Source organism: Bubalus bubalis, chromosome 12 (assembly GCF_019923935.1).
Source record: "Bubalus bubalis isolate 160015118507 breed Murrah chromosome 12, NDDB_SH_1, whole genome shotgun sequence".
Classification (NCBI taxonomy): Eukaryota; Metazoa; Chordata; class Mammalia; order Artiodactyla; family Bovidae; genus Bubalus; species Bubalus bubalis.
In genome coordinates, this window is record NC_059168.1 from 12,803,198 (window position 1) to 12,816,100 (window position 12,903).

A 12,903-nucleotide genomic window follows, 5' to 3' on the forward strand; every position below is an offset into this window, starting at 1 on the left:
ACACAAGAACTAGTAGATGAGGAGGCGAAGACCCCAGGTTTGTTTGAAGGTAAAAGTAGAGCCTGATTCAGACTCAGAGGCAGATGAGACAGGGAGAGCAGCCTGGAGTGGGGGATGCAGCGGGGTCAGACTCAGAGGCAGAGTGAGACAGGGAGAGCAGCCTGGAGTGGAGGATGCGGCGGGGGGAGAAGGACAGGACAGAGGAAATGCTGGGAGCGGTTCATTCACATTGTCTTCCTGGTTGGAGGCATTGTCTGTCTGTTCATTATTTTTCTATATTTTCCCAACTGTAGATAATAGACATATATTTATAATCAGAGAAAAATGAATATATCCTTTATTTCGAGGAGCGCACTAGACAGAATGCAACACCTCCGAGCCGCTCTCTGAGGACACCCCTGGCCTGCCCTCAGAAAGTGAGGCAGCAAGGCCACGAGGCTTAGAGCAGCAGCACTGAGCCTGACGCACATCTGCTCCCACCCCCGCCTCTCATGCACACTCACCCACGCACACACACTCACCCACGCACGCACACTCACCCACGCACGCACACTCACCCACCCACGCACACTCACCCACGCACGCACACTCACCCACGCACGCACTCTCACACCACCCCTATCCCCAGCCTACGGTTCTGAAATCTACACAAAGGACAGCCGCACAGACCAAGAATACACTGAGGGGTTACTATGTGAGAGTTCATCTTATCCCAGTCCCCTAGAGAAGAGTCCAGGAGGCCACGACCCTCCTCACCCCCAGAGATGGGTGCCCACTTTTGAACCCTGGAAGGCCAAGTGGACAGCTCTGTCTCATATGTCCATTTCAGATCATCTCCAGAACTGGCCACTCTTGATAGACCAAAAGATTTCTAGAAACCTAAGACACACTCGGCCGTGGTGGGCAACCCAGTGACCTGAGCGTCAGGTCATCGGGACTTTCTAGCATGTGCAGCTCATCCCAGGAACTGGGCAGTGATGGGGAGATGGTTCTTTGGCCAAGAAGGGGTGACAGAGCAAGGAGACAGGAGGGACCAAGATAGAAACCAGATGTGTAAAAGAGCATTTGGAGCTGGGGAGGAGCCTTCTGCTGGGTCCACAGCCCCAGCTGGTGAGCACAGCGGAGGGGCTGTGTCACAGTGGGAATGGTAAGCTGGCCTGGAGACACAGGTTAGACAAACAGGAGCCAGAAAAGTCCCAATTCTGCTAGACTTAGTGTTCCTCCAGTCCCCAGAGACCAGGGCCCTCCATTCTACCTGGACTGGGGAAGGGGACAGGGCACAAGAGCCCAGCCAGAACTATCTAGAAAACCACTGAGTCTGGAACCCACGGTGTCCTGAGTCAGCCCCGGTCCTCCCAAGTCCTGCACAGGGGATGTGCAAGACAGAGTCAGTGAAAGATTTCATGGACCAGCCAAATCAGATCAGTGATCTCAGAGAAAAGTGCAACACAGAATTGCTTTTTCCTGAAGCTGCCATCAGACCCCATCAAGACAGGGCTCCCTAGAGACTGGGACGGGTCTCCCTGCCGGCCTGGGGCTCTGTAATAATAAGGTTATGTCTCCTCCGCCATCAGACAGGGAGCTGGATGAGGGCAGGATCCAAACCTACTCCACCAGAGCAGGGGGAGCTCTCTGCCGCCTCTCCCTGTGGACCCCTGAGGCCCTGTGAGCCAGCCCCACCCTCCGCCTGGCCAGCAGCGCGAGCCATGTCCTCCCACAAAGAGTGCCGACCCTGCTCTGGCTCCTACCCCGGCCCCGGTTCACTCATGTCAACGCCGGGAGGACATCCAGCCTGGGCCTACTCACTGTCTGCCTCTGGCTGTGCTTGTAGCCAGCAGGACCCGACACAGCACCTCCCCATCTGAGTCTGTGGACATTTTAAGGGCAGCACACACAGAACGGAAATCCTACTGGGCCAGCTCTGTGCTACCCCACACAGACTCAGACAGCCCGCTGAGGGGTGGGAGCCGGCGCTGGGCACCGAGCTTGGGGCTAATTATCTGCCTCATTCAGCTACAAACACCCACCCAGGCCTTGAGTGCAGCTGAATTCTGAGTATTTGCAATTTCCATTTGGGTGTCCCAGGCAAGAGAAGCTCCTCCTAAGCTCCTACAGAGAGTAGGCAGGATCCACCCACCCACCCATCTACTTATGCATCCATCCACTCATCCATCCACTCATCCATCTGTCCATCTGGGCAAGCAGACTTTCTTCGAATGCGTCCTCTACGCCAGGCCCTGTGCTGGCATTGAGGACGCAAAAAGGAATGGACCCCACTCACTGCCCTGAGCCTAGTCTAGGAAACATGCTAACATTTAAAACAGCATCAGCATGACTTAAGGCAAGGGCAGTGACCCAGACAGAGACAGGACTTGCAGAAGAAGTGAAGGAGCCAGGGCAGAATCCTAGAAGGAGATGACCTCACCTAGGCTGAGTCTTGAGTGACCAGTGCTGGCCAGAGGTGTCCCCAGCAGAAAGGGTGGTGGGGTGGGGCCCTGGAGAGCCAGAGAGGTGGGAGAAGTGGGCAGCTGGGACCTCGTGAGGCTGCTTAGCTCCTGTGACACCTGAGAGCAACTATAAAGCTCTTGCGTCAGCCGCAGTGTGGCCCAGGACTGAACACCAGCAATATCCCCTTGGAAGCAGCAAAACGGTGAGAGATGAGTGCATGGGAAGAAGCAGAAATTCACCCTAAATGTCAGACAGAAGCCCCTGTAAGCACATCTCAGGGACAGCTTTGAGGACCCCAAGACTGACCCAGCACCCAAGGCTGTCCTCTTGCTCTCAAGGCTAATATTTGACTGATTGTTTAAAAAATTTGAACCCTTCCAAAATGCCATCCCTTCCCTAGTGAATAAATAGGCTGTGGGCCTGAGGACACATGCGCACTCTACGTAGGCTGGAAGGCTCTGCTCTGGGCAGCCCAGAAGCTCTGGGAGTCCCAGGTGCCATGGGGCAGCCAGAGTCAAGCAAAGCCAAGAAGAGGGTGACAACCTGGAGCAGATGGAACAGAGCTGTTCAAGGCTGGTGTTCACAGTGAGGTCTGTGTCCGTCTCCACTGTGATAAGGCTGGGTGGGCCCAGCTGTACAGGACCCACAGCCACCCAGAGCCCAAGGTGGGAAGAGTGATCCCCCCTCAGTAAGAGATGCCACAGTTCTCCTGCCATGCTGTTTGGCATTGACGCCTGGGTCACCAGGTGGAAGGGGCTTCCCTTGTGGCTCAGCTAGTAAAGAATCCGCCTACAATGTGGGAGACCTGGGTTTGATCCCTGGGTTGGGAAGATCCCCTGGAGAAGGCAAAGGCTACCCACTCCAGTATTCTGGCCTGGAGAATTCCATGGACTACATAGTCCATGGGGTCGCAAAGAGTCAGAAAGAGTCACAAAGAGGGAGTTTCACTTCACCAGGTGGAGCACAGAGCAAAGGACTGCCTCTTGGACACCCTGGCAGCAAGGCCCTTCTCCTGCCCCTACTCCCTCCCGCAGGTGGAGGGGATGGGGTGTGAGGGACTACTGGCTTGAACACAGACCCGTCCTTCAAGCTGCCTCCAGGGTGCCACCAAGCACAAGCCCATTGATGAATCTCCGCCCAAGGAAGGTCCTAACAACGGAGCTGGGCACCCCGGAGACTGCCAGTCACTCCTCACCCTGTCCTTCCCTCTTTCTTGCTCCTCTGACCCTGATTTCCTGGTGATCACCAGGGGCAAGCCGTCCACGTGGCCTTCAAGGTACAGGGCCATTTTTCTCAGATGCTTTGGGTCTTGCCCGGTAGACCCACAGGGTTTCCCGCAAGCCCCCGCCCTGCTCCCATCCAGGCTGAAAGCTCCTAACTGGGTCCCTCCATCTGTCAGGTGTCAGCCACCAGGCTACAGGAGAGTGTCGTATGGAGGCTGCGTGATGAGGAAGGGGAGCAAGGTGGGGGGAGATGGTAAACCAGGTGGCTCTTGATGGAGCCAGTGTCTGTCCCCAGGGACCCTTCCTACCTGGATGGGGATGAGGGGCTCCTTGTCATCGATGTCGATCAGCACATCTTCCCCAGGACTGAGTAAGCTCACGTCATCTGGAGGGAAAGCAGTGTCCAGGCCTGAGAGGGGCTCCCCTGGGGACTCACCCTTCCCGAGCCATGAGACTCGGCCTTGGGTCTCACCACACTTCTCACTCATGTCTTCCTCTTCCTCCCCCGGTCCTTCCCTCTCCCAGCATCATCCTTCACACTCCCCATCTCCCCAGTTCCCTCTCTCCTCATCCCTTTGATCCCTGCATCTCCCTCTCCTGCAGCCTTTTCCACATGGCCTCTTACCACAGCATCAACCCCACTCCCTGGAGGATCCAGCCTGGGGCCAGATGATGCCCTGAGGAAGACAAGATTCCCGCCCTTCCCTCCCATCAGCTGGGCAAAATTCATTCTCATTCAGGTAAGAGGAGGGCTTCAGGACGTGTCTCAGCTGGGAAGCCCACTGCCCCAGCACCCCCTGCCCGCCCCCTCCACCAGTCAAGAGCCCCTCCCCTACCTGGGCCGCCCTGTGGGGACGGACTCTCCTCTGAATAAGGATCACACAGGAAGCCCTCCAGGGAACGGATGGTACACTGGCCCACCACAGGCCGGCGGCCGAACTGGCGGTTATCAATAACCTTGACCACGATGGGGGGACAGTACAGCTCCTCCCTGGGTAGCATCTGGGTGGAGGAAGAGGGAAGCTCTGGACAGCAGCCTGACCTCATCTCTGGGAGGTTTCAGAAGGAGGAGCCCTTCTTCCCAGGACAAGTCCAAGGAGCAGAAAATGACTCTCAACCTACACCTAACCCCCAAGGGCCAACAATCCAAAGTGGTGGTCGGCTGAGCCCAGGAGCGGGCCAGTGGGGCAGAAGCCACCCACCTCTGTCTGCCTCTTGAATGCTGCATGCAGAGGCTGACTTTCCCCTCAAGCTTTAACCCCCAAACATACCCAACTCAGCCCCAAAGTCAAAACAAGTCTCCTTTCCCTGAACCCTCACTGGCCAGGGAAGGGGAGAAGGGAGAAGCTGGCCCGGGACTCAACAGTTCTCACAGACAGACCCCTCCAAGTGGATACTCAAGAGTTGGCTTCCAGACCCAGATTCTTCTCCCCCAACCCTAAAAGCACTTTGAACACAACTTGAAATAATTTATATTCTCTCCTTCGGTGGCGTCTTTGGCTCAGCCAAGAGGAGGCTCCTGTTGACAGCCATTGGGCCTGGAATTTCTACAGCACTTTCATCCTGCAAACCATTTTCCTGCCCTCAGACTTGCCTTACTCTGGTCACTAAGCCCAGGCAAACCAGGTTGCTGGAGGGGGCTGGGGCCGAGGGCCATGGGGGTGAGCCCCTCTGCAAGGCCTGGGGTTGGGGAGGACTAGGTCCAGGAAGATTTGGAGGAATCCCTGAAGGTCAGAGCCCTGGCAGATGGTACCAGGGGACTGAGGCCTGCCCTGAGAGAGGAAACAGCCATGGGTGAGTCCTTGGGACTCCCGTGGACTCGGGATCTGGGGAGGCGGAACCAAGCTGGCGCCCTCTGTGCTGCGCGCAGGCTGCAGCTCCTCCAGGAAGGAGACAGCGAGCATTTCCTCCTGTTCTCAAAGGAGGTGGGAACGAGACCGTGAACCAGGCAGAATCCTGCAGGGAGCTGGAGCCCAGGCTGCCTGGGGCTGCGAGGAAATTCTAAGCACCAGGACTCCGGTAAGTAGCAGACCGCAGGGAGGTCAGGCTCACCACTTCCATGAAGAGGGTGCAGATGTCGAAGTTGGGGTTCTTCCGGAGGTTCTTGATGACACAGGATTGCACAGACTGGCCCCCGCACTCCACCACCAGGCTCGGGGAGGACACGCTGGCCAGCTGGTAGCTCTTCATGTTCCGAAGACCCCATGCCAGGATCTGGGGGTGCAGAGTGAGGAGAGCAGCTGGAAAGGCCCCAGGCCCGGGCAAGGCTGGGCCAGGAAAGGGGAGGCCCCCACCCCCACCCCCGTGATGGGGGCAAGCTCACCTCGATGGCGGTTCGCTGGAGAACCGGCTTGATGTTCTGGGGGACCACGTAGATGTTGGCCTCCCTCTGGGGCGGCGGGTAGGGCAGGTCTGTGTCCTCTGACTGCAGGGCACGAGGTCGAAGGGAGACAAGGGCAGGAGGAAGCCCAAGGCAGAAAGACAAGAAAGGAGGACAGACGGGATGGAAAGAAAGTACATGTGTGGAGAGACACAGAAATAGAGCGGCGGGGACACAGAAGGGGGCAAGCGGGCAGGCAGAACAAGAGCTGTCAGTCTCCCAGGCACCCCCTTCTCCAGGTCACAACGCCAGCACCTCGGCCCAGGGATCAGGTGAGTCTGTTTCAGACAAGCCCCGGGCCACGACTCCTCCCGCCAATGAGCCCCCCGGGGGTCCCAGCCCCTGTCACACACACGTGCACACACGTGCACTGTCCAGCCCAACCCGACACGTCCACTTCAGCCCGTCTCAGTCCCGAGAGGACCACGTGCCCACCTGCTAGCCTCTCCCGCGTCCAGCTCAGACCCTCCCAACTGATCACCCGCCCTGTGTTCCATCTCCAGCCCGCACAGATCCACACCCACAGACACCGGCCAGCCCCCAAATCCCGCCTCTCGCACCTGTCCTGAGGTATGACACACCTGAGCAGAACGCTTGCACTGTGGGCCAGAAGAGGTGTTTACAAACAGGAGGAGGGGCTAGAAAAGCCTGCCACCCCAGGCACCAAAAGGCCTACTGGGGAAGCGCCTCCACACCGTGGGCAAGAGGTCAGGGTGGCAATTTTGCCTGCTATGGGTCTGCCAAAAAAGACTTGGGCAAGAATCCTGAAGAACTATTAATACATAGGGAAGCAGGCAAAGCACTAGAAGCAGGTATCCCTGGGGATTAGACAACTACCATGTCTGGCAGTGGTTATGAACACGGGCTCTGGGTGTGAATGGATCCCAACTCCACCACTTAGTTAAATAAGTTATTTCACTTCTCTATGGCTCAAGGGTTTTCATCTACAAAATGGTTATTAAAAATTATCAACCTCTAAAGCTTAATGTGAGGCTTGAAGAAGCTGATAACATTTAAAAGAGTTCCTGGTTCATGTAAACTCTCAATAGGAGTCCACATGGCAACTTTGTGACAATTAGAAAAAGATGTCCCTTTCTTAAAGCTCTTCCATGTCAGAAAATCATCCTAGGTCACTAGTTTATTGGAACAAGACACTTTACTGCCACCTGCTGGAAGTTGCTATAATAAATACCGATATCCGATGCCTGCCCTGGAAGTCCCACTCCCGGAGACCCAGTGCACCCATGCACTGCACAATCTGAACACCCGTCTAGAAGGCCCTGACACCCAGGAAACGTCAGCTGCAAATCCAAGGGCTGTGCTGTGCGCTCTACAGAGCTTGCCTCACATAACTGCATTAAGAAACAACGGAGTCATCGGATTCGTTCTCCAAGCAGACTTGCTCTGGGTTCCTTCTCAAAGGATGTTGCATCCATCTGCAGATGCTCTGACGTTGATGGGGGGACAGCTGGAGCACTGAAACACACCAGCTTCCTCCCACCTCGGCCCTTCACAGCCAACCCCAGCTGTCACTCCTGCCCACAGCACACGGACCTGCGGTGGTGCTGATTTCTAAAATCAAACCAGACCTTGGTCCTAGTCCTAACCTTGCGGCTTCTGAGCTATTTGACCTTGGGCAAATTATTCAAACTCTGTGGTCCAGGACTCTCATGTGAAGATCCAGGATGACACCCTTACAAAATTGCTCTGAGAATTTAACAAGAGAACAAATATGAAGTGTCTCTGGCACATGGGAGGTGCTTAATAAAGAGCAGGGACTGTAGGGATCAGCGCACTGTTCTCGTCACTAGTGTTGCTGCTGACCAACCCCACTGACTGAGCAGAGCTGAGCCATTAGAGGCACCTCTCAGACAGCACCAGCTTCATAGCTATCCCAGTGTCACCAAAGCACAACGTGAAGAAATTCATCATTTTCCTCCAGACCCCCAAAGCAGGTGACAAGATGCAGGAAGCACCCACAGTCTCAGAATGAGCAACAGATGCCATCAGAAGGAAGAGTGATGAGCAGGGCGGCCCGGGGCACACCTGGGGGCTGCTGTGCACGCCACAGTCCACATGACTGGTGCCCCGGAGGGTGGGGGCAGAGCCCGCGGTGGGCTGGCCACTGTGGATGTGCCTGACTTGGTGTCCACCCTTGGCCTTCCAAGGCTACCGCTGTGACAACTGGGTGGCAGGGGTCACTTCACTTTTAAAACGGTTATGCCTGGAAGCCCGCTCGTGGCCGCTCAAGGCCAATGCCCAGCCAACCGTGGGCCCAAGGCCAAAAGTCCATGATAAAATGGACAAGTAGAAGAGGTCAGGAAGGGAGCAGCCCCAGGCTCCTGGGTGGGGAGGCAGGAAGACCAAACCTTCCTCACACGGTTGCAATGTTCTCCTGAAATCACCGGGGACACTCAGGAATATATTTCCCCCTAGAACACTTCTCTCCAGGCCCCCAAACTCTGGGCCGTGTCCCTTTGGTTGCTTGTCCCTCACTTCCATGGCCCACCGTCCTGCTGGGCTCCCCCGAGCTCCCCGTGAGGACACTCGCGTCTCCGTGCGGTGGCCCAGGCTCCCCACTGCAGGAACCTGGTCACGGAGGAGGACAGGGAACAAGAACCTGGAGAAGACTGGGCTCCAATACCGTTGGCAGGAGGCCCTGGAGGAAGAAGGCAGGTGCACACAGCTGCAGAGGCCAGGCCCGGCCGGCGGGAGGAGAGACAAGCAGAAAGAGTGGTTAGGGTCGTGTCCACGGGGCAGCTTACCAGGCACAAGGCCCCCCCATTCTCATCCCAAGGCCACCTCCATCCACCATGCCTCCCTCAGGAGCCCTTAGCTGCCACTCCCCAGAATCCCCACCTCTGTGGGGCTCCCTCCTCCTGCCGGGTGTCACGCAGTCCTCTGTCCCCTCCCCACTGAACACACTGCAGTGCACACAGGCGCCTCTCATCGTCACGGTGCGTCTGTGCCTCCCCACGCTCTGCTCCCTGAGCCGGTCTCATCCAGCCCTCCCCAGCTCTCCACGCTATCCGCTGCCTGTTCCCCTTCCCCGTTTACAGATGGTCCCGAGATGGCCTCTCGGGTCTGTCCACGCCTTCTCTCTGTGCCTACTCTTCCCTCGCTTCCCAAAAAGGGCTGCGTCCATCCCCTGCCCCTGCCTCACTTCCAGGCCACCCTCGGCCCCACGTACTCGCTCTGCCCTCTGCACCCGCTCCCTTGAAATTTCTCTCTCCAGAATTAACACCAACCTGCTGGTAGCTCAGACGCAGCTCGCAGGCTCCTATCTCTCCCCCTCCCTCAGCAGCATCTGGCCAGCTGACCTTGGCCTCCCCCCTAAAGCAGTCCCTTTGGTTCCTCACCGCTGGCCTCTCTGCCCTCTCTACCCGCTCCTCGGCCCAGCCCTCTCCTAGGCTTTCTTCTCCCACACGTCTCTCCTAAGCCCCAGACTCACATTCCAGCCTTACTGCTATTTCATACATGTGTCCTTCCAGCTTCTCACACTGAACTTGTCCCAAACTGGATTCTCTAAGCTCCCCCTCAAACCTACTCTCTTCAAATGTCATCTCAGAAACCAGCCCCACCATCCACCTGGACAGCCAAGCCACGAAGCCCCATGCCACCCTTGGCTCTCTTTCCCCTCTGTTGGTCCCCAAGCCTTAGAGACCTGTCTCCTACAGCTCTCCCATGCCCACGCACCCATCTTCTTTCCTGAGTTTGGTTCACTACCCTCTTTTGCCACCTCCTAAGTGACATCTTGGGCTTCCCTGACGGCTCAGCAGTATAGAATCCACCTGTGATGCAGGAGACGCAGGTTCAATCCCTGGGTTGGGAAGATCTTCTGGAGAAGGAAATGGCAAGCCACTCCAGTATTCTTGCCTGGGAGATCCCATGGACAGAGGAGCTGGGCAGGCTATAGTCCATGGGGTCACAAATGAGTCAGACCAACTTAGCAACTAAACAACAACAACACAAGTGATATCTGGCATCTGCTTTCTGGCATCTGGCATCTGATATCTGGCATCTCCTTCCAACAATGAATGAGAACTGTACTCTGCAGCCAGGAGGCAATTTCTAAGAATGTCACTCTGTTTAAAACCCTTCAAAATTTCCCCACCCACTCAGGATGAAGCCCAAATTCCTTGATGCAGCCTCCAAGACCCCTCGTCTTCTAGTACTGCTGACCTCTCTGGTCTCACGTCTCACCACTAACTTTCCACTGCAGGACCCCAAGCAGTGCCCAGCCACCTCCCCAGAAACACTCAACACCCATCCTACTGAATGCCAGAAGGCTGCAGGAGGCACCAGATTCTCTGTGAGGTTGGAGCTCACTGCTGCTCCTGGCCGAAGGACTCTTCCACCCACTTCATCTGGCTACCTCTGACTCAGACTCTGGGTCCATTTAAGTCTTCCCTGGAGCCCCAGGTTTAAGTTAAGCACCCCACAGTTTCCAGAGCAACTTGTCCCATTGAAAGACACATCACCCTGTGTCATTTCCATGTGTTCATTTGTCTGTGTCCCATGTTAAACCAATGGCCTTCCCAGGTGGCTCAGTGGTAAAGAATCTGTCTGCAATGGAGGAGATGGAGGAGACGTGGGTTTGATCCCTGGGTTGGGAAGACCCCCTGGAGAAGGAAATGCAGCCCACTCCAGTATTCCTGCCTGGGAAATCCCATGGACAGAGGAGCCTGACGGGCTACAATCCATGGGGTAGCAAGAGTCAGACACGACTTAACGACTAAACTACCATAGCCGACTTGTTAAACTGGCAATTCTGCACGCAGGGACCACAGCTGAATCCCCTGTCCAATAGAGGCTTAGGATCAGATAATTGAATGGAGAGAGGGATGGCAGAGGGCGAATGGTAGGGGGCTGGGAGGAGAAAGAACTTACTCCAATACACTCTCCATCCTTCCCAACACTTGTCTGCAACAGCCTTGCATCCTCACCAACCTCCTTCCCCTGGACCTGCTCAGGGCTCTCTCTGTTTGCATGGGCTTCTTTTGCCATCTTCCAGAATCAACCACATCTTTTAGGGCCTAGTTCAAACTCTACATCCTCCAGAAACTCTTTACTACCCTCTCTCTGACTTCTTTTTCCTCTAAGTGATCCTGGGCTCCGGTTTCCCAAGGTCCTGACTGATCTCCAACATCTCACACTTAAGAGTCCTGTAGTACCAGCCAAACGGCCACTCCTGTGCCCAAGTTTCTCCATCCAGTCGAGCCCATCTGAGAGGCACAGTATCTCCTTCCTGGGCAGCGATTCTCAGTGGGATGGGCTGCTGTGACCCTTGTCAGCACAGCCAGCCAGGGAGGGGGTGGATGCAGGCTGAAAGCACCTCAGGGGTGTCCTGATTCATTGTCCTAAGTGTGACCGGGGACTCCGAGGACCACAGACCTCAGGGGCAGCCACACAACAGGAGGCTAATTAGATGAGTCGTTCCATGGTGGGGTGCACCCTCTCCATGCTGACCCTCCCCACCCTGCCTGAATGGAGGGCAGACCCAGGGCTGCTGCACGGATGGGGCTCTACAAGTGAGCAGGGTGCTCACCGAGATAGTGCAGGCCAAGAGGACAAGGTCTCAAGGACAGATGAGGCTCTGTCCTCCCCCGAGCAGAATCCATCCTCTACCCACTTTCATCTATCCACCCTGTTGGCCAGTTCAGTGCAGGGAACCAAGGCCATGGGCCATGAGGGTTGCTTCCTCTCCCAGTCCTAGAGGCCACCACGCTAGACAGCCTTGTGTTCATCCCCAGGGGAGGGGCAAGTGCAGGCGGCCCCTCCAGCCACCGAGGGCACAGCACCGCCACCAGTAGCCCATAGACACCCACTCCACCCTGCGGGGCACAGTCAGGGGACCCTCTGAACACTCAGACCCTGGCTCCTCGGGGAGCTCCAGGCAGGCAGGCTGGGAGGGCTCCACTGTCTGCCTGCCCCACCCAGCTCGTTAGGAACAACATGCTGCTCTAATTACACTTCCCAGGAAAAACAGTGTTTTAAATTAAAGCCTTGGGGGAGGGATAGGGGGCTGGTCGGTGGGGAGAGGGGGGGACCACTGGGCTTATTTTCCTGATTGCAAAACACCAAATTTTTCCTTCTGGAGGATTTGGGGGTGCAGGAGGGTACATCCCCTGGATATCTCAGACTAAAAGCCTGTTGCCTGGATTAGGAGGGGGATGCAGTGACCTCTGGTTGGCCCCCAAGTCACAGCAAAAAATCCATGAGTCCGCTCTGCCTTCTTCCAGGACATCCATCCACAGGGCAAGACAGGAATAGCAGAACCAAGGGCAGTATTCCGAACCACGCCCCCTGAGGTACTCAGGACCACAAGCCCTGATCCCACCTAAAGTGTCCCAAGAAAGGGCCTTCCTCTGCACTGGCTCAGGGGCCCTCAGTTATTAAGGAATCTGCCATCACCTCTTGTGCAGTGTGTGTGTGTGTGTGCGTGCGCGTGCATGCACGTATACATGCTCTCATGAGTGTACACATTTGCACACACTCACGCGTGCCTGTGTGCTCTCCATTTTTCAGGAAATCTAAAATTGCAGTTTCTTTGAACTCATTCCCCTTGGCAGCGCAGACCGCCTTTGTTCTCCAGACAAAAAGGAAAAGAAACGAGACAGAGGGCTCAGAAGAGGCGGGAGAAGGAGGGAGAGAGCGGGTCCGGGCCAAGGAGCAAACAGAGAAAGAGGGAAACGCAGAGGCAGAGCTGGACAAGGGGAAGAGCGAGGCTCCGGAAGAGGAGCCAACAGCGAGGGACAGACAGGAAGGCTGGGGGCTGCATGGAAAGCAGCCCTCCCCTCCCTCCACAAGGACTCGGGTCTCCCCACAGCAAAACCTCAAAGATACAACGCA

At 56.2% G+C, this 12,903-nt stretch overlaps 1 protein-coding gene across 24 annotated transcripts in view; it reads right to left on the minus strand.

The window, feature by feature from the left end:
• The window catches only part of DYSF (dysferlin), a 222,990-nt gene that overhangs the window by 62,686 nt on the left and 147,401 nt on the right, over positions 1-12,903 (minus strand). For 16 of the 24 annotated variants that reach the window (XM_045162217.1, XM_045162214.1, XM_045162226.1 and 13 more), the window contains 4 exons: positions 5,995-6,096; positions 5,724-5,885; positions 4,508-4,673; positions 3,980-4,056 (listed from right to left, as the gene is read on the minus strand). In XM_045162217.1, the coding sequence (XP_045018152.1) occupies positions 3,980-4,056; positions 4,508-4,673; positions 5,724-5,885; positions 5,995-6,096 (507 nt within the window). Of the gene's footprint in view, positions 1-3,979; positions 4,057-4,507; positions 4,674-5,723; positions 5,886-5,994; positions 6,097-8,671; positions 8,738-12,903 lie in introns of all 24 variants that reach the window. The other 8 variants (XM_045162206.1, XM_045162208.1, XM_045162205.1 and 5 more) reach the window with 2 other exon arrangements.